The sequence below is a fragment of the Palaemon carinicauda genome, chromosome 1 (genome assembly GCF_036898095.1).
Source record: "Palaemon carinicauda isolate YSFRI2023 chromosome 1, ASM3689809v2, whole genome shotgun sequence".
NCBI lineage: Eukaryota > Metazoa > Arthropoda > Malacostraca > Decapoda > Palaemonidae > Palaemon > Palaemon carinicauda.
In genome coordinates, this window is record NC_090725.1 from 296945952 (window position 1) to 296965959 (window position 20008).

The window sequence follows — 20008 nt, forward strand, 5'->3', positions numbered from 1 at the left end:
CAGATGTTTGCTCGCTAACTAGAGAGAGCAAGTTTACAGAGGAGCACACAATAATAGGCGAGCACATGAGTGCACTAACAGGTTAGTGTACAGGATCAGATAAGTGCATGTTCACTGGAGAGTTCATGTGCTAATAGGCGAGTGTTCATGAGCGGATATGCATGCTTACAGGTGAGCATGCCCGATGTTTCTCGTAAAGATAGGAAGATATTTCTTATTCTCTGCAAAAGGAAATTTTAGAAGATTCACCTTTGAAAGTGAGGGTAAATTTCCACATAAAGGTGAGATTGATCTCCTTTTGGAAATGTAAAGGCCCTCTCTCCTCTTAACATTTGGAAACTGGGTCTCAAGAGAGTCCATCACAGAAGACTAGTTCGAAGGAATCAGTTTAAGTGGAGAGGGAAGGTTGAGGCATTTCCTTACCTTACTCAAAGACTCGTGGGAGATTCCTGTTGTTGTTGATATCGGCTTTGCGGATGATGAGGATAAATAATCGACTGCACCTTCCCGAGTCCAGGGTTGGACTGAAGGGGACACGTCCATAGCCTCCTCTGTAGGGACAACAGGGGAAGACCTAAGTCTAGATGTTGCTTGGGCTTGCAGGAGTTTCTCCACTGATGGAATACCCTCGAGACCCAAGGACGGTCATAGAATCCTTGGGGTGTTGTCCTTAAAGTACAATGTTGGGCTCACTTTGAATTGAAGGGCAGGGACTACCTGTTTTTCTAGGGAAAGCAGATCGGAACCCCTCGCTCGGAGTTTGTCTAAGTCATCACTCTTCCTCATCACCTGATGGAGGGAGGAGACAAGAAAGGTTCGTAGGCTCAAGTACAGGAGGGAAAGAAGAGGGGTCTAGCCGATTTCTTCGACCTCGAGGAAGACCCCATATGAGAAGTCTTGTTTCGACTGCTTCCTCCTGTTGCCATACTCCAGCCACCGCGAGGATACACACACTTTACACTTCTCACAGGTGGATGACAGCATGTAGTCATGACATCTACAAGAAGTTCACAAAGAATGGGGACCCCCAGAGATACTGCTCATGAAATTGGAGCACTAGTAACCCAATAACCTTGGGCAGGACTGTTCACCAGCTCATGGTTTCTCTCCAATACAACAGTACCACAGCAATCTACAAAGATAAAAGAATAAATACTGCCCTGTTTCTCGAACCGAAAGTACATCCATACTACTTGGTCACTGAAGTCAAAGTGACCACTCGGTTAGCTGGCACGGGATGGGGTTTCCCTGCCACTAATTACCGACACTTCTTTATAAATTCTAACAAGCAAGTTTCCAACTTCATTGAAATCATACTCTTATTAAAGGACGAGGGTATATATTCCTGTATGAACAAATAATTTTCAATATCAACAGTTTTTTTTATTAAACATACATTTGTATATGGAAGAACTATTTCTTTTCCTAGCTAAACAATTTGATTCAACCTGGGTTAAAATAGTTTGTACAAAGTAAAATAAAATATCAAACTACAGTACATCTTTATTCCATGAGTTTGCCAAATCTCAGGGCTTTTTATTCTATCAATATATACACACTTGGGTTCATGTACACCATAGTTCAGAGCCTCACACTTGCATACAATATACATAATACATATAGTATAGTTTATCTGAAATGCAATTGTGTACATACCTCATCAGTAGGTTTACTGGGAGTTATGGAAGCAGCCTCATTGAAGCAAAGAACGGCACAGTAATGACGGTTGGCATCAATGTCTGTCAGCACCGAAACAAAGAATTTTGGTTCTTGTCTCTCCGTAGATAATGTCCACCCTTGTGGTTGACAGAACTAAAAGAAAAATGTAAATAAGGAACAGATGATTAAAAAAAAAAAAAAGATAATACGGCAATTTAACAATCTTATTTACAGAGTACTAAACATCTAACTAAAACAGAGCCACAAGCTAAAATCCAAGGACTGCATGTTGTTCTTAAGGAGGTTAATGTGGCCCTCAGAACAAAATGGACTTCTGAACACTTATAAAGACTTAAAAACATTTAATGTAAGCATACATTGTGAAACGTAACATAGAAAAAAAAATTCCCCTTCATGGTGATGTGCTCTCAAACAAGATGCAGTATCTTCTTTGAAAACATCAATGTTTAAAAAGTAAACTTTCTTTGAAAGAAAAAATCGGTGAAACTAATTCATGCACTGTCACCTACATAATATAGTATGAGGAAGAGGATCACTACTCACAGACAATTTGTTAGAGTGCATGATAAAATCACTTAAAAAAAATATGCACAGAAAATTTGTATTTTAAAATGTAAGTTTGTTTGCTTCAACAGTAGTATTTGGAAGATTTAAGTGTAACCATGTTTTCAACTTTTCTTTCAATATTTTTCTTAAGTTCTGGGTGAATATAATTATATTTTGGATACGGCAGTACTATTTTTTATCACATTAAAAAAAATAATTCCAATTATATAAGATTTGCACACACTGCATAGTATGAAAGTAATGAAAACATAAAAAAATCACAAATTTTAAAAGTAAAATGAAAAATTTGGAAATAATTTGTATTTTTCCTAACAATATAAACCTGACTTCTTTACTAGGGATATATTGTCCCTGCGTAGCTGGAAACCAGCCATACTAAATCCCTGTTGAAATCACCCTTTTAGGGATTCTGCTCTTAACCCTTCCTGGATGTACAAACAGGCTTCTGATGCAAAAGGCAAGCTCAGATTGTTTGTCATAGATCATGCCTCAATGCTCTCAAAAGATATAGGAGTCATTGAAAAGAAGGTAATAACTACACGACTGAGACTCCCTCTTTGGAGCGGCTGGAAATTAGGGCCCGTCCCGAGATTCTGAGTCTTGGCAACAAACTCAGTGATGCAGTCGAGTGTAACTTGTCCCCCATCCCCTTGGCAGGGCGATGTCGAGGAAAAGAAGGAAGAACAGACTTCCGAGTCAAGTCATGATCTAAAGACTGACAAGCAGTAAGAAAGCACTCCTTCCCAAGAGCATAGTACAGCAACTACGCTCCGAGGATGTGGTCTGACTTCCCACCAGGGACCAGTAAAATAGACAATTTATAGGAGGGGAGACAATTCCATCAAAGAGTAAGTGTCAACTCTGTTCATTCTAAAGACGAGATTCAGGGCCGAGCAGTCGTCTATCACAGCCATGACTGAGACGGGCCTTTACTCGTCGAGGTAAAGAAAGAACTTTGTCATCCGGGGAAAAGATATATTAAGCGGCATGAGGTCTCTTTCCATGACATTAACCTTAGAGGATAGACCACTTCACCTGATATGCGGCAAAAGACGGCCTATAGGGGTATCCAGCTATACTTTTTGTTATTACTACAACTATTATCATTATTATTATTATTACTAGCAAAGCTAAAATCCTAGTTGGAAAAGCAAGATGCTGTAAGCCCAAGGGCTCCAACAAGGAAAAATAGCACAGTGAGGAAAGGAAATAAGGAAATAAACGATGAGAAATAATGAAAAATTAAAATGAAATATTTTAAAAACAGTAACATAAAAAGAGATATTTCATAGACTACAAAAAAACTTATGTCAGCATGTTCAACATAAAAACTTTTGCTACAAGTTTGAACTTTTAAAGTTCTATCAATTCAACTACCAAATTAGAAAGATCATTCCACAACTTGATCACAGCTGGAAAAAAAAACTTCTAGAATACGGTGTAGTATTGAGTCTCATGATGGAGAAGGCCTGTCTATTAAAGTTAACTGCATGCCTAGTAATAAGAACTGGATAGAACAGTCCAGAAAGATCTGAATGTAAAGGATGATCAGAATTATAAAACATCTTATGCAATATGCATAATGAATTAATTGAATGACGGTGCCAGAGATTAATATAGAGATCAAGAATAAGAAATCTAATAGACCATAAGTTTCTGTCCAACAAATTAAGATGAGAATCAGCAGCTGGAGACCAGTCACGACACCAATACTGTAGTCGAAACAAGGTAGAATGAAAGAATTAAAACACTTCTTCAGAATAGATTAATCACCGAAAATCTTGAAAGACTTTCTCAATAAGCCAATCTTTTGTGCAATTGAAGAAGACACAGACAGAATGTGTTTCTCAAAAGTAACTTTGCTATTGAGAATTACACCTAAATTCTTAAAGAGTCATAAATAGTTAAAGAAACATTATCAATGCTGAGATCTGGACGTTGAGAAGCCACTATCCTTGACCAACTTACAATCATACTTCGAGTTTTGTTAGGATTCAACTTCGTGCCCCATAATTTGCACCATGCACTAATTTTCACTAGATTTCAGCAAACTCAGATCTACTTTCAAGAGATGGGAATTGATGCAAAGAGTGTAGCACCATCTGCGTATGCAAAGAGCTTGTTTTCTAGGCCAAACCACATGTCATGTTACTGCTCACAAAAAGCCTCTGTCAGAGAGATGTTGGACAACCTTCATGTGAGAAGGAACATGACTGATTGAGGTGAATCTCTGTGTGAGGTTGGATGAGCAGGTCAGGAAAGGAGCGAGAAGCTCTCTTGATACCTCTGCAGGCAGGAATAGAAGGTCTGGATACTATTCTCCGATTTCTGCCAGTGTTATTGATCACCTATCAATAACCTTATCTTGAAAAGGAGTCTCTCCATCAGACAAAAGAGGGGAAAAACATATAAGACATTCCGGTTGTCCGACGGACATTGGAGGGCTTCTAGTAGAGGTGTCTGGCTATCCCGTACTGGCTATCAATATTCCGGAAACTTCTGGGTACGAAATGTCCTAGACCGACATCTCTTCTGCGACAACCCAGCCCCCAAGGTCAGGACTTTGATGGCTGGCTAATGGAGAAAAAGGCCCCTTGAAGCCCACTATCAGCCTGAAAAGGGGTGATCAACTTGTCTTACGTCCAACTTCACATTCTTGCGGGTAGATGGCAAGCGTCTGTAAAAAGAATACCTTCGATTGTTTAGGTTTTCTACTACCGTCATATTCTCTGATAAGAACACTAAGCTTGATAAGACAGGAGTGATTGACAGCCACCAACCGAGCGTCCAATTCTAAGAAAAATTACATGGCACTTCCAATTGGAGTCGGATCATAGCCCAGTGGCCATGTATTGCAACAGGTGAGCACCCCCACCCTTTCTTTCGATGCATCCTATAAGAGCATCAAATGCAAGGAGAGAGAAGGTCTACTCCCCTGAGGAGGTTGGTAATCTCTATTTCCTAACTCAAGTCTCTTTCGTTCTGATCTCACTGGACTCGAAAGTCCAGAAAATCGCTGCTAATACCGATAGGTTTTCATGTAAGAAGTCTCGCTTGAGGAAGGAACATGCTGCCCAAGTGTTTCTACCCGATTGGACAGAACAACTTTGCCTCTTCAGTAGTTATTTGACTTCTTAGATCAGTCAATTTTTATTCTGACGTGTAACAGACACTTCAATGATCGGGGAACCCCACAAAGTCAGGGGTCCCCTCACCACTAGAGGATTCAAAGACCACTCTGAGCCAGCTACCTGGCCCAGACTGTCACCAATCAAGTTTAATTTCCCTGGAATGTAGCATGCTGCGAGATGTACCATGTTGATTATAGCCCAATGATGCATTGCCACTTCTAACCGAGACACAGAACTCCTTCCTTGTTAATACAAGCTACTAGAGTAACGTTGTCGCTCATCAACACAACCGAGTGACCTTGAAGAGAGTCCGTGAAATAGAGCATTGCTAGATATGCCACTTTCCATTCTGGAAATTTGATATGGTAAATCATATCCTCTTTGTCCATAGACTGGAAACACACTGGGTCTGGAGATGTGCTCCCCACCCTTGCCAAGACACGTCGAATAAAAGGAGAAACTCCAAAGAAGGGGTCTGCAATGGGAATTAATTCAAAAGGTTTTCCTGCCAACGCTACCATGAGAGATCTGTCCTGACTTCTAGGAGGACTGTAACCTGAACAGATGGCGAGTCTACAGTATTCTTTGCAAAAATTTGGACTTCCTAAATGCACCCTAACTAAAGAAACCAACCATTCCAGAGCTACCCAAGAAATCTTTGTAACCGTTGTGCTTTGCAGGAGTTCTTCTCATAGAAGGCTCCTACTACTTACCTGCATTGGAATAGCCTATCTCCAGATGGAAAGGGTTTTGCTCAGGCCATATTGATACTCAAACTGTATACGATGACGAGGGTAGAGATTTGATTTCGAGTTTTATCCCAACTTCAAGAGCTTGACAAAACTTGGGAAAAAGGTCTTTGTGGTGTAGAATCGGATATTTAGAGTTTGCCAGTAACAGCGAGTCATCCAGGTAACGCAACGCAAAAGTCTGATGCCCATGGCATGAGTCCATGATAACATCAGGGGGGGGCTCTATACAGGCCAAAGCAAAGGACCCGAAATCATTATCTCCTTTCACCCAGAACAAAGCAGATGTACTTTCTTGATTTTGGATGTACTGTACTGGAATTTGAAAGTATGTGACCTTGAGGCCTATGAACATTAGGAATTAGCTTTGTCTGATTGATCATAGGAATGTGCTGGGAGTCTCCATTTTGAAATGTGCGAGATCTGTTGTGGACTTCATCTATGGCGTTCTTTCCCAGCAAAGTTCGAACATCGTTTTATAAACAAAGTTCTTTAGCGGACCCACTAGAGTAAAATGACGCGATACACAGAGCAAAGATCTGTTGTCCATGGATCTGCCCTTTAGAACCCCCACCTTGTCAAACAACTTGACAGGCAACGGCCCCCCCCCCCCCCCCCTTTCCTACCATGGACCTCGCCAACCTTGTATTCTCCTGTTAGATTGTTCACAGTGACGAAACAAATGGAACAAGTCGGCTTGCCTCCTATGATGAAGATGGTCTGTCTCCAAAAAAAGCCTGCTACACTGCTGAGGTTGTTTGGGAGGGGAGGACTTGTATTTAGCAGATGCTGGAGATGCTTATTTAGAGGAAGCTACCCGTCAGAAGAAGGTGGCCTGGCTCGCTCTCTCTGACTTCTCTACTATTGCTGCTACTTCCTCGGGAAGGAACGGGGTGGGGCACAGCATCCCGAGACACCACCTGATGAATAAACTTGTTTACTACCGCATCGTGACACTTAAAGATTCAATTACTCTAAAGGAAGGAATACTGGTGGATAAAAAATTTAAGGGCCTTACCTCCTGAACGGACAAGTTCTTTATACTTCCCTTTCCTTGAAATACAAGAGGTCTTCAAAAACTGCATAGTCAGAGACTGTGCTAGACCAGAGGTCCAACCATGAACAAGCTTGCAAAGTCAACATAGCCACAGTTTTCAGGTTTAAAGTTTCAAACACGGAGAAGACGATCAAGGCAGCCATGTCCAGATCATGATGCAACAGGTTGGGATCAACGCCTTCCACGTCATGAAATTTTCTTTGTTTTGGCAAGGCTGCAAGAATCACCTCGCAGCTTTAAGAGAGTCCTTAGGCACTGAAACTTACTGCTCTATCTTTCGGATAGTATCTGAAGTCTGTTGAGTCCACGGCAGTTTCAACTGGTGCCTACAGTTATGAGGCTCCGGCAAGAAAACATTAATCAATATCTTTCTCCCCACAAACGGAGCTCTAGGCACATCAAGTTATTCAGTTTCCATATGATCCCAAAACTCTCGGGAAACACTTTCTCTCCTGGTTCCAAAGACGAGGACTAAGGGATGTATTCCAGTTGAATCTGACAAAACATGTCCAGCAGACTGCTCAACAGGAACAGCAGAAGGGTTGTCAGGAGATGGTACTTAATTGCACTTACTTAGTAGTGGCGCAGTAGTGTCGTATACTGTAACTTCATAAGAGATGAACTATTCTTGCACGTCTTTCCTCTCTCTCCGGACCACTGGAAAAGGAGAGGAATAATGAGGCATGGGGTTATCCTACAGAGTTAAGTCATCAGGGGAGACCAGGTCAGGATATTGGGATGTGGTCCTACGGTTTGACTCCACATCCTCCTTAGCCAAGGTGTCGTCTAAATTAATGGGAACAAGCCAATACTGTGCTCCCACTTGACACGAGAACTATGAGGAACTGACATCACTGAATGATGTCTCATCAGCGAATCAGAAGGGCACACATTTCTGTCAGCTTCAAACGGAACTCAGGGAGTAGGAAGCCTATTAGTTTTAAAACTATTAGCTGCCACACTCTTAATTAGGGGGAATACCCTTGGAAAAGGAGGGAAGAGCATAGGTTGTTGCCTGTCAGTAAGCTGCTTCAGGGTTATGACTTCCAAGTCCAGAGGAATGGCCACATCCAGTTTGTAGGGTCCATGATCGAAGCAGTGGGGTCCTTTTATGAACAGGTAACATCATCATCGTCAACGAGAATTCCAGGAAGAAAAGATGTGTCCTGATAGGAAAAAGGGTGCTCTTTTGAACGGGGCGAGTCTGTAAAGAGCTAGGACGCAATTCATGAGAGCGTGAGACTTACGAGCACGGTCTGCGAGGGAAAAGAATGTGATCCCTCAACTGCGGATTGGTAAACACCCTTCACGTTCTTCAGAACTGTGGAATGGCAGATGTGCATCGCGCTCCCTTACCTTCTGAGATAGCGGATGCACCACCCATCTTCCACCATCTCACTGCTGCCATATTGTCTTGATAAGTACTTCTGTTGAACGCTGTCTTCCCTAACACTACCCTTTGACGTTGGGTTAGTTTCCTGTGAGCCATATATGTAAAGGATACCAGGACCTCTAGGCATAAGGGGGAGCGCAGGCTTCCTTGCTGATGTTGACGAGTGTAACGGTGAGAGATGAAACGAAGACAGGCGCTCGGGTGCATTACTCGTCAACTTTACAAGCAAGTCCCGAGGTGTATGCCCAGAAAACTTGCTGTTTGACTCTTGATCAGATAAGAAAAGCTGTTCATAGAAGGGCAAGACACTAGAAGTGAAGGCAATGACACAACAAGGCACTTCTCACCTGCGTGCTGCAAACTACGACTGGGGATAAAGATGCAGTAAGGGGATCAAACTCTAATGAAGGATCTCCTCCTTCACTATGAAAGACAGAAGAATCCACATAGTCAGGAAAATCATAATAAAACACTTGGCCAGCATCCTTTGTCGTCTCATTCTGGGAGAAACTCGAGGACAAAGGGATAAAAAGGGGAATTTTAGAAGTTGGAAAAGGAGATTTAGAAGTTTTGCTAACTTTCAAAGTTAGTTGCCATTGAAGGAGAGCGATCTCGTCAAGATTTCTTTTCCATTCTGCCATGAAATTTTTCCCATTGGGAGGGCAATCACTCCCTACAAACAACACAAGGAGACTTCAATATGCAGCAGTGTCCTTTACAGGATAGACACAAAGGACGAGGATTGACATCTAAACACCTCATGTGCGTTCTATAATGACGAACATCTACACCAGGACAAGTTCTCTTCACACAAACTTGTTTAGCACTCATAACGAAGCAAATGGAAAAGCAGTTAATACAAAAAAGAAAAACTTCAAAGTCCAGATGCAACAACCCCACATAATATGACAAAGTAGGAAATGGCTTGCCTTGTGCAAGTTAGAGCCTGTCTGCCCTACGCACTGGTGGAGATAGGGCAGCCAATTCCTCGATAATTCTTCACAAACCATCTCCAGCTAGCGCCAGAGTAAACCCCTTTTTTAATTTACGGTTTGTTTCACATAAGAGCAAATCTTTGATTAACAGTTACAGTACCTATATACAGTAATAGCCAGTCAATTTTATATAGCTAAAGTAAATCATTGTACAATAAAAATGACAGTACGAAGAACAATAATTCTAATTACAGACCTTATTTAAATTTTGAAGGTTAATGCAAAATGGTTAAGTGAGGACCTGTAACCTAGATGATATGACAAAATTCCTATTAAGAGGACAATACAAAAATTTAAATGTTAAATAGAATTCATTAGGAAACTAATTGTTAAATTATAACACAATAAAACTCTCAAAAACTACAGAGCTTCTAGGGTATAATTCCAGAATATGACCCAAGTACTTTGTAAGGTATTGTAGAGTATACATACCAGTTCCAGGCCCTCAATAAACGGGGTATCTGGCCAGTCCCGCTCAGGAAAACGCTGGATGATTCTTCCACTGCCAATCCCATTCCCTGTAATATCAAGATACAGTAATTAGTTACAAATATTCCCTATAACAATAATTTTGTATTAAATAGAGCCTATCAGCTTTTTAACCCTTTTACCCCCAAAGGACGTACTGGTACGTTTCACAAAACTCATCCCTTTACCCCCATGGACGTACCGGTACGTCCTTGCAAAAAAATGCTATAAAAATTTTTTTTTTCCATATTTTTGAAATTTTTTTTTTAGAAAATTCAGGCATTTTCCAAGAGAATGAGACCAACCTGACCTCTCTATGACAAAAATTAAGGCTGTTAGGGCAATTTAAAAAAAAATATACTGCAAAATGTGCTTGGAAAAAAATAACCCCTGGGGGTTAAGGGTTGGTAGCCTGGGGGTAAAAGGGTTAAGATACTAACAACAAAGGTAAGCACAAAAAAAAAGCTAGTAGACTTGTACAAAGTATAATCTTTTACAAACAGTATAATATCTACTATATGTGAAGATGATGACAACTGAAGAACTCCTTTCTGCTTCAGGATACTTAAAAATGTAAATGATAAAAAGTAAACAGCCTCAAGCCAATAAAGATGTTTAGCGAGTTTATAAGCCCTAATGTTAACCAAATCAATGGTAGTGCACAAACCATTTCGAAAAAAAATCTGGGTTAATATCCATGTCATAGTTGTTTTGGTCACTTAATCAAAACAATTAAGTTCTGTAGTACAGTAAACCAAATTAAACTTATGAAAACTTAATTGATATTCAATAATAATCAATGCTTCAATAATAAAAAAAACATGTTTTCCCAAACAAACCCAATAAAACACTTTATAGCATTACCAGCTACTCTATAACATTCTCATATTTTTGCGATTTATAGTTTTCAAAATGGAGCATCTATGGTATAGCATAAGCAATCTGGTGTTTTAATTCATTTGCAAGAATTTCTTGATTATAATAATGTTTTGTAAGTTTTTTAAAGATATATATGGTTTTATTTGCCAGTGGAATAAGACTTTCTATTAGGAGTGAAAACCATTCGGTAGTGGTGCATCAAAAAGATAGTATCATACTATGATATATATATATATATATATATATATATATATATATATATATATATATATATATATATATATATATATATATATATATATATATATATATATATATATATATATATATATATATATATATATATATATATATATATATATATACATATATATATATACATATATACATATATATATATATATATATATATATATATATATATATATATATATATATATATATATATATATATATATATATATATATATATATATATATATATATATATATATATATATATATATATATATATATATATATATATATATATATATATATACATATATATATATATATATATATATATATATATATATATATATATATATATATATATATATATATATATATATATACATATATATATATATATATATATATATATATATATATATATATATATATATATATATATATATATATATATATATCAGTTGTTTGCATTTTGTTGTAATTACTGTGATAAAGGCTATTATTATTGAAGTTTACTAGATTTGGATTGGGTTTGAACTGAGAATGTGTACGACTGTACTGTATGTACTTTATGTGTAGAGAGTGAATAATTTCAAGTACAATACAAAAAGCGTGTGGAAATGTCCCTGCTCAAGCTTGATAGTTTCTTGTAGTGTCTGCACCCTCATCATCCTTGCGAGCTAAGGATGAGATTTGGGAGAGCATAAGTCTACTTGCTGAGCATTCAGCAGCAATTGCCTGGCCCTCCCCGGTCCTAACTCAGGTGGAGAAGGGGCTCGGGTGCTGATTACTTGTATATGTGGTCAGTCTCTAAGGCATTGTTACTGACCCTTGCCTCTACCATTCATGAAGAGCCTTCAAAGACTAATATCACAAATTTTAAGTACTGTAATTTGTATTTTTCCTAACAGTACTTACCTCGAACTAGTTTCTTAGGAGTATCTGGGATCTGCTCCAATCCGAACAGAATTTTGTGTAGTTTAACCTAATCCCGTTTTCTGTGAGGGTTAACCTCAGGCGGAGTGATACGCGGCCTGAGGCTAACCCCGGGTCAGGGAGCATGCTTTCTCAGGTCTCGACCTCCAGTAAGTTATTGGTAGCTTAGGTTCTTAAGAGGTCCAGTAAGGCACTTGGGGAATGAAGGGAGGGCCATTACCCGAAAGTAGTTCGAGGTTAGTACTGTTAGGAAAAATACAAATTACTTAAAATTTGTGATTTGTTCCAACACGGAATACTTACCTCGAACTACTTTCTTAGAAGACTTACACTTTAGGGGGTGGGAGTGGCCTCCTAGACCTAGAGACCAAGCTAAGCATGATCCGGGGAACCTAGATAGGAGGCTAGGTTTCGTTGCCATTCAGGAAACACGGAAAATAGGGAAAAATTACACAAAAAGCTCCTCTTAGTGTCTAAGTAACTCACCTCTGCAAGAATTCCTAGGAGACATGTCCTTCCGATGATCGCATGTCTTGAAACAGGCTCAGGGGGACTACCCGAGTCCATCTTCGAGCGGAAATAGGGGAAGGAAGAACAAGGGGGGTTAAGGAACAAACCTGTGTCTCTTGGTCTTACCATCCGGGGTTGTTTCTGGGGCTACGCCGTTAAACCGTTTGGAGCGCGGAGATGACGGTTCCTATTGAGAACCCGTCCAGGGGCTTCCTCGAATAGTCCTTTAGGTAATGAGCCGTGAAGGTCGACTGGTTAGACCAGGTGCCTGCTCTCAGGATCTGGCCCACTGCCATATTCTTCTCGAATGCTAACGAGGTACTTAGATCCATAATGTTGTGGGGCCTGGGCTTGCCCGGCAGGGGAATTCCCGCACTACTGTAGGCTCTGATAATCACCTGCCGTAGCCAGAAGGAGATAGTGTTCTTTGAGACTGGCTTTTTCACTGGGCCTGTGGAGACAAAAAGACTTTTGATACCAGGCCGAAATTTAGCCGTCCTCTCTAGGTATTTCCTTATTGCCCTGACAGGGCACAGCCTTAAGTCCTTCGGGTTGTCCGAGCGAGGAATTGCTGGTATTGAGAAGCCCTCAAACCTGAGATCCCACACGGCTGGATTCTGGGTCTTAGCTACAAAGGATGGTACAAACTTGAAGGAAGCCTCTCGCCAACCCTTCGAGTGCAAGACCTCGTAAGACAGTCCATGAATCTCCCCTACCCTTTTTGCTGAGGCCAAGGCCAGCAGAAAAACAGTCTTGAGGGTGAGATCCTTGTCCACGATGTCTTTTAAGGGCTCGAACAGAGGTTCTGATAACATCTTCAGGACCCTGGCCACATCCCACAGTGGCACCCTACCGGCTTGAGGGGGCATGACTGCTCGAAACTCTTGATGAGCATCGAGATATGTCTAGAGGCTCCCAGGTCGATGCCCTTCAGGAGGAAAACTTGGCCTAACGTTGCCCGGACTCCCTTGATGGCCAGAATAAACATGTTGACCACGTCCCTGAGATAGACCAAGAAGTCCGCAACCTCCGGAATGGAGACCTTCAGTGGCTTGATGTTCCTGGAGGAGCACCACTTAGTAAAAGTGGCCCACTTTGCTTGGTAGACCGCTGCCGATGAAAGTCCCAGATACCCTGACATCCTTGCTGCTGTTTTCAACGAATAGCCTTCCTTTCTCAGGAGACGCTCGATAACCTCCACGCATGAAGGCGGAGGGACCGAGGGTTCTTGTAGAACCTTTGAAAGTGGGGCTGCCGGAGAAAGTCTGGCCTGTCCGGGAGGGGCCAAGGTGGAAGACACGCTCGTTCCTTTAGATCCACGAACCATTCTCTCTCCGGCCACCAGGGAGCTACCAAAGACATCTTCAGGCTGTGGGCCCCCCTTACTCTGTTGAGCACCTGCCTGAGCATCGCGAAGGGAGGGAAGGCGTAAACGTCGAGATTGTCCCAAGGGTGCTGGAAAGCGTCCTCTAACGCCGCTCTTGGGTCTGGCACAGGAGAACAAAACACGGGGAGCTGTGCATTCAGTCTTGTCGCAAAAGGTACATCACTGGCGACCCCCATTTTTGGATGATGACTTTGGCCACTACTGGGTGTAGGGACCACTCGGCTCCTACTAATTGTCCCATCCTGCTGACGCTGTCGGCCAGGACGTTCATTTTTCCCGGAATGAACCTTGCTGAGATTCTGATCTGCTCCACCTCGGCTCATTCCAGAAGTTCCAACGTGAGGTCGCACAACTCCTTCGATTTTAGTCCTCCCTGCTTCTTTATGTAGGTCACCACCGTGGCGTTGTCGCACATCAATGCCACGGTGTTCCCCCGGAGTAGATTGACGAACTCTAGGCACGCTCTTTGAACTGCCCTCATTTCTAGGACGTTTATGTGCCGAGCTTTCTCCTCGTCCGTCCATTTTCCTCTTGCTGACCTTCCAAGGAGGTGGGCACCCCACCCCCACTTGGATACGTCCGTGAACAGGAGCATCTCGAGAGGGTCGGCTGCGAAGGGCATTCCCTTGAGCGTGTTCGATCTGCTGCGCCACCACTCCAGGACTTCCTTCGTTTCCGGGAGAACAGGAATCACCTTGTGGGGGGAGTCCTTCTAGTTCCAGAGCTGCTTCAGATTCCATTGGACCCCCCTGAGCTTGAGCCTCCCCTGGGGGACCAGTTTTTCCAACAATACGAGGTGGCCTATCAATCTTTGCCAGTCCTTCGGTCTCCTGGGCTGGTCCGACAGGAAGGGACGGAGGATCTGGTCCAAGTTGTCTAGTCTCTCCGCGGAAGGGAAGGCTCTCACCAACCGGGAGTCCAAGACCATTCCGAGGTAGGTCATCCTGGTGGAGGGTATCAGTTGAGACTTCTCCAGGTTGATGATGATGCCCAGGACATTGCACAACTGCAGAAGCTTCGTGCCTTGCTCCCTCAGTACTTCCCCTGAGGCTGAAAGTAACAACCAGTCGTCCAGGTACCGAATCAGGTGGATGCCCTGTTCATGTGCCCATACTGAGACTGTTGTGAAGACCCTCGTGAAGAATTGAGGAGCTGTGGACAGCCCGAAGCAGAGGGTCTTGAACTGCAATGTTTGGGCACCCCATTTTACCCTTAGGTACTTCCTGCTGGAGGGGTGGACTGGGATTTGGAAGTATGCGTCCTTGAGGTCTATGGACATCATGAAGTCCCCTTCCCTCAGGGACGCCAGGACCGACTTTGGAGTGTTCATCTTGAAGTCGGTCTTGCAAACAAACTTGTTGAGGACTGAGAGGTCTATGACCGGCCTCCAACCTCCCGTTGCCTTCTTCACCAGGAAGAGTCTGCTGTAGAACCCCGGGCCTGGCTCCATGACTGGTTCTATCGCTCCTTTTGCCAGCATCGTCGAGACTACCTCTTGCAGAGCTGTCCTCCTCAAGGGGTCCTTTGGAGCCAACAACTCTGCCCGTAGGTCTGGTATTAGAGACGGGGGGTCCGCTAGGAAGGGTAACCTGTACCCTCTCTTCCTATCTCCTTCTGGAGGAGCGGCCTGCACGCCCTCTCCTGGCTGCCGCGTAGGAAGTTCTAAAGGAGGACTGATTTGACGATGTTCCCCTACGGGAGGGCTGCGAAGGTTGTGACCAAGCCGTTGCTGGGGCGTCTCTCCTGGGCTGGCTAGGTGAGGCCCGAGGTGGTGGAGGAACATCGGAAGCGGTCCTTCTGTGGATAGGTCTTCTCACTGACTGTGGTCTGGGATCACCCACGTCTTTCCGTTTTCTGACCCTTTCCATTATTTCTTCCGCTGCCTTAAGGGGGGAAAAGGGAATCTTCCCACAGTGGCAGACTTCTCAAGGCTCTCGCTTCTCTGTCTGGGATATGCCTGGTTATTTTATTAAGGACTGTGTCCCTCCTCCGCAGGATCCAGTTGGCGGCTTGCGCTAGAGACTGGTAGGAGACAAATTTTAAGGCCTTACCTCCCGAGCTAATCAGCTCCTTCAGTAAGGCCTGATTCTCCGGGACCGTGAGGTCATAGGAGGCCTGGAATCCTACAAGGGCGGAGGCCCACCAGTCCAGCCAGGTCGACACGTTGACCAGATCCTTGGCTATCTCCTCCATCATCGTTGCCTCCGACTGCGAGAAACAGATCGGAGCCGTCGAGGCCCTATCGTCAGGTCCTCCTTGGCCTAAAACCTCGAGCGCTGGTTCCACATTAAAGGCACCTGGTCGCTGTCCCTCTGGAAGGTAAAATTTGCTCTGCGACCTCGGGCCTTGGAGCAGCTTGGAGGAACTTTGGGTCTTGGGAGCCTCCGCATGGTTGGCCATGATTTTGTTGACGTGGGCTCTACCCAGCCTAACATCCCTGGCCATCGAGAGTGCTAGAGATGGTCTTTGCTGGACGGGGGCCTCTACCTGTCTGTTTAGGCTAGAATGCCAGGCTTCCTCGGAGGAGGGTTCGTGCTCTTCGATCCAGTGATGGCTCCTGATGAGCCCTATCACTCTCCTGTATGCGGAGACCTCCGCTGTTGAGCCCTCTGTGTTATCCTCCATGTCCTCCGTAGGGTGATCTGCTGCTCGTGACAGAGCCCCTCTGACGGGGGCCTCCATATATGGCTCTGGACGAAGGATGGGCATTGCCGTAGCGGCGGGGGCCTCTGTCCTAGGTCTATCCTTCATCGTGGAGGACCTGGCTTCCGTGGGCTTGCCTGACGGGGGGAGCCGTCTCTCCTTCTCCTGACGTTGAAGAGTCACCTTGGAGGACGGAACACGGCTGCCAGACCGAAGGGGCAACTCTCTCCGCTGGGCGGATTGAGCCGGAACCTTCGCGGCCATACGCCTGTCCGATGGGGCCGGAAACGACGAATCCCTCCGTCGGTCGAATCTGCCGCTGGAAGTGAATTTGTCTGGAGTTCTGGATCTCGGGCGCCAACCTGAAGAACTCGGAACTGCTGAGAGCTCGAAGAGCTTGCTACACGGGATAACCACCCATTCTTCTCCAGGAGATCTACTTCTTCTGAACTTCCTTCTGGGGGACCTGGAGCGTCTACCCACGTGGCGAGACCTGGAGCGTGAGCGGGAACGAGAGCGTCTCCTCCGGGACCTCTCACGACGTCTTCGAGACTTCTTTCGGGCCTCGCCCTCCGAGGAACAGGAACTCGCTACGGCTGATGAGTCTGACGACACGTCGTAACTCGTCGGCGGGGCGGACGCGCAAAGAGCCGCAGGAGGTACAACTCGACGATCAGCGGAAGACAGGGGCTGTAGGATGACGTTTGGTAAGGTAGTCGACGGCGCTGGAGGAGAGTGTGGGCGTTCTTCGTTGGGAACCAGGTTCCGAAGCCTTCCTCCATTCTCAACAGGGACCTGCAGGGTGTCCTCGGCGGTACCCATCCGAGGGAGTTTGATGGCGGTGAGTCGTCTTTCCCGACGGCGCCCTCGGCTGCAGAGGTACCTGAAAAGCACACCCAAGAGGCGGGAGAAGAGGCAGTAACATTCTTACCCCACATAGGGTCATCTGACGAGATGTGCCCCGCAGGCCCTAGGGCTCCGTCCTCAGAACACACACCCGTCCCTCCCTCAGGCCCCTCACTTCCCTGGAATGACGCCACTACCCCACTATCCTGCAATACAGACTCCTGGGGAAGGGCCGCCGGCTTCTTCCCCGCAACGGACTTACCTCGTCCCCTACTCTGGGTAGGGGAAGGTGGTATGGAGGCTCGACCTGACGACGCTCTTGGAGACGCAAGGGGAGAAAAGATGCTCGCCTTTCTTAGGGGACCTCTTGGGCGCCTTCTTCTTCTTAGTGCCGAAGCGCACCCACTGCACTTCGTTCCACGATTCGCACTCCGGGCACGTGTCTGTAGGGGAACACACACTGCCCCTACACGACGAACACAAGGAGTGCGGGTCCACCTCCAGTTTCGATAGAAAAGCCCCACACGATTTTCCGGCCATAGGCCCAGGACAACGGCGGGGATGCTCCATGTCGCACAAGTAACACACCGCACAACACAGGAACGCAAAGGGAAGGAACAAGGGGAGCACAAAGGTACCACATGGAACCGCGGAGACACAAAGGGAAGATACAAATATACCACGTGGGGACCACGCGAGACACAAAGAGTCGCACTGGGATTAAGGAGAGCGTTTAGATGTTATCGCAACGCGACCAGAGAACTTACTGGAGGTTGAGACCTGAGAAAGCATGCTCCCTGACCCGGGGGTTAGCCTCAGGCCAATTATCACTCCACCCGAGGTTAAGCCTCACAGAAAATGGGAGTAGGGTAAAATACACAAAACTCTGGTCGGATGGGAGGAGATCCCAGATACTCCTAAGAAAGTAGTTCGAGGTAAGTACTCCGTGTTGGAACAAACAATAGTTTACAAAATGAAGGTGCAGGTGGTAGCGATATTTTTGCTGATATGACTTTACACAAGGGTAATAGGGTATGATCTACAAAAACAAGTCAAGTGAGAAGAAGAAAACCCTTTCAATGGGATCAACTGTTCCAGTTATGAACCAATAATTGACTGTAATTGTGTTTGCATGGCTGCCGCATAGCAAAGTATACACTTTATACCATATGATGCAGTTGGGTATGGAAGGCAAAAAAAAAACTTCAAATCCCCTCCCTATTTAGCACTGGAAACTGGATGAATGGCACAAAAGGCAGGTGGAGGTAAAGGCAGCAATATTAACCCTTTTACCCCCAAAGGATGTACTGGTACGTTTCACAAAAGCCATCCCTTTACCCCCATAGACGTACCGGTACGTCCTTGCAAAAAAATGCTATAAATTTTTTTTTTTTTCATATTTTTTATTTTTTTTTAGAAAATTCAGGCATTTTCCAAGAGAATGAGACCAACCTGACCTCTAAATGACAAAAATTAAGGCTGTTAGAGCAATTTAAAATAAATATACTGCAAAATGTGCTGGGAAAAAATAACCCCCTGGGGGTTAAGGGTTGGAAATTTCCAGATAGCCTGGGGGTAAAAGGGTTAAAGGCTCAAATCACTATCCAAATTACGAGTCAATGTGTACAGTATGGAGCAAACACTCCTTGTGCTGCAGGAGCGATTTTAACTGTAAGCAGCTAACAATAAAGCAAATACATTCAAGTCAATTAAAAAAATTAGATTCCCTCCTTATTTTTCTCTAAACTACAAAAATACAAAGCGCAGTGCTGGAGTAAACATCGTCAGATAACTTGCTTCTCAATAACTGGCACTGGAGAAGAAGATTCCAATCTAGTAAAAAATACAGAGGAATCTGTTAACACATCTGTGGAAGCCAGCGACATGTTATTTGTAAAATAATAATTCTGGGCACAGTAACACCAATGTCTATGGGAACAGTCACTGACCATCACACATTCAGATTAGAAAAACATTTCTCCCACAAGTATCAATTCTCAAACATACATAATACACAAGATATTCTTCTATCCAGGAGTGAGATATTTTGAAAGGCCTTAAGGACTTGGTAGAGGAGCCCATTGAGGCCCATAAAATGTAAGTTGCCAATTCATGATACTGTCCTGTATTATTACTATTATTACTATTATTAATATTTGCTAAGCTACAACCCTTGTTGGAAAAGCAGGATGCTATAAGGCCTGGGGTCGCAACAGGGAAAATAGCTCAGTGAGAAAGGAAACAAGGAAAAATAGAATATTTTGAGAACAATAACATTAAAATAAATATTTCCTAAATACTATAAAAACTTTAACAAAACAGGAAGAAGAGAAATTAGATAGAATCGTGTGCCCAAGTGTACCCTCAAGCAAGAGAACTCTAACCTAAGACAGTGGAAGGCCATGGTACAGAGGTTATGGAAGATCTTGGAGTTTGAAAAAGACTGTGGGAAGATCTCATGTCCTGGATCAGTGTTCAGCACTGGAAGACCTAGGTTATGGAACAGTCTTGGTACGTCATAAGATCTTGAACT

At 43.9% G+C, this 20008-nt stretch overlaps 1 protein-coding gene across 1 annotated transcript in view; it reads right to left on the minus strand.

Annotated features, from left to right (window-relative positions):
- Sbf (SET domain binding factor) overlaps window positions 1-20008 on the minus strand; it is a 219630-nt gene that overhangs the window by 156252 nt on the left and 43370 nt on the right. The window contains exons 2-3 of the mRNA XM_068392627.1: window positions 10005-10090; window positions 1657-1812 (exon numbers count right to left, since the gene is read on the minus strand). Of these exons, the coding sequence (XP_068248728.1) occupies window positions 1657-1812; window positions 10005-10090 (242 nt within the window). The remainder of the gene's footprint in view (window positions 1-1656; window positions 1813-10004; window positions 10091-20008) is intronic.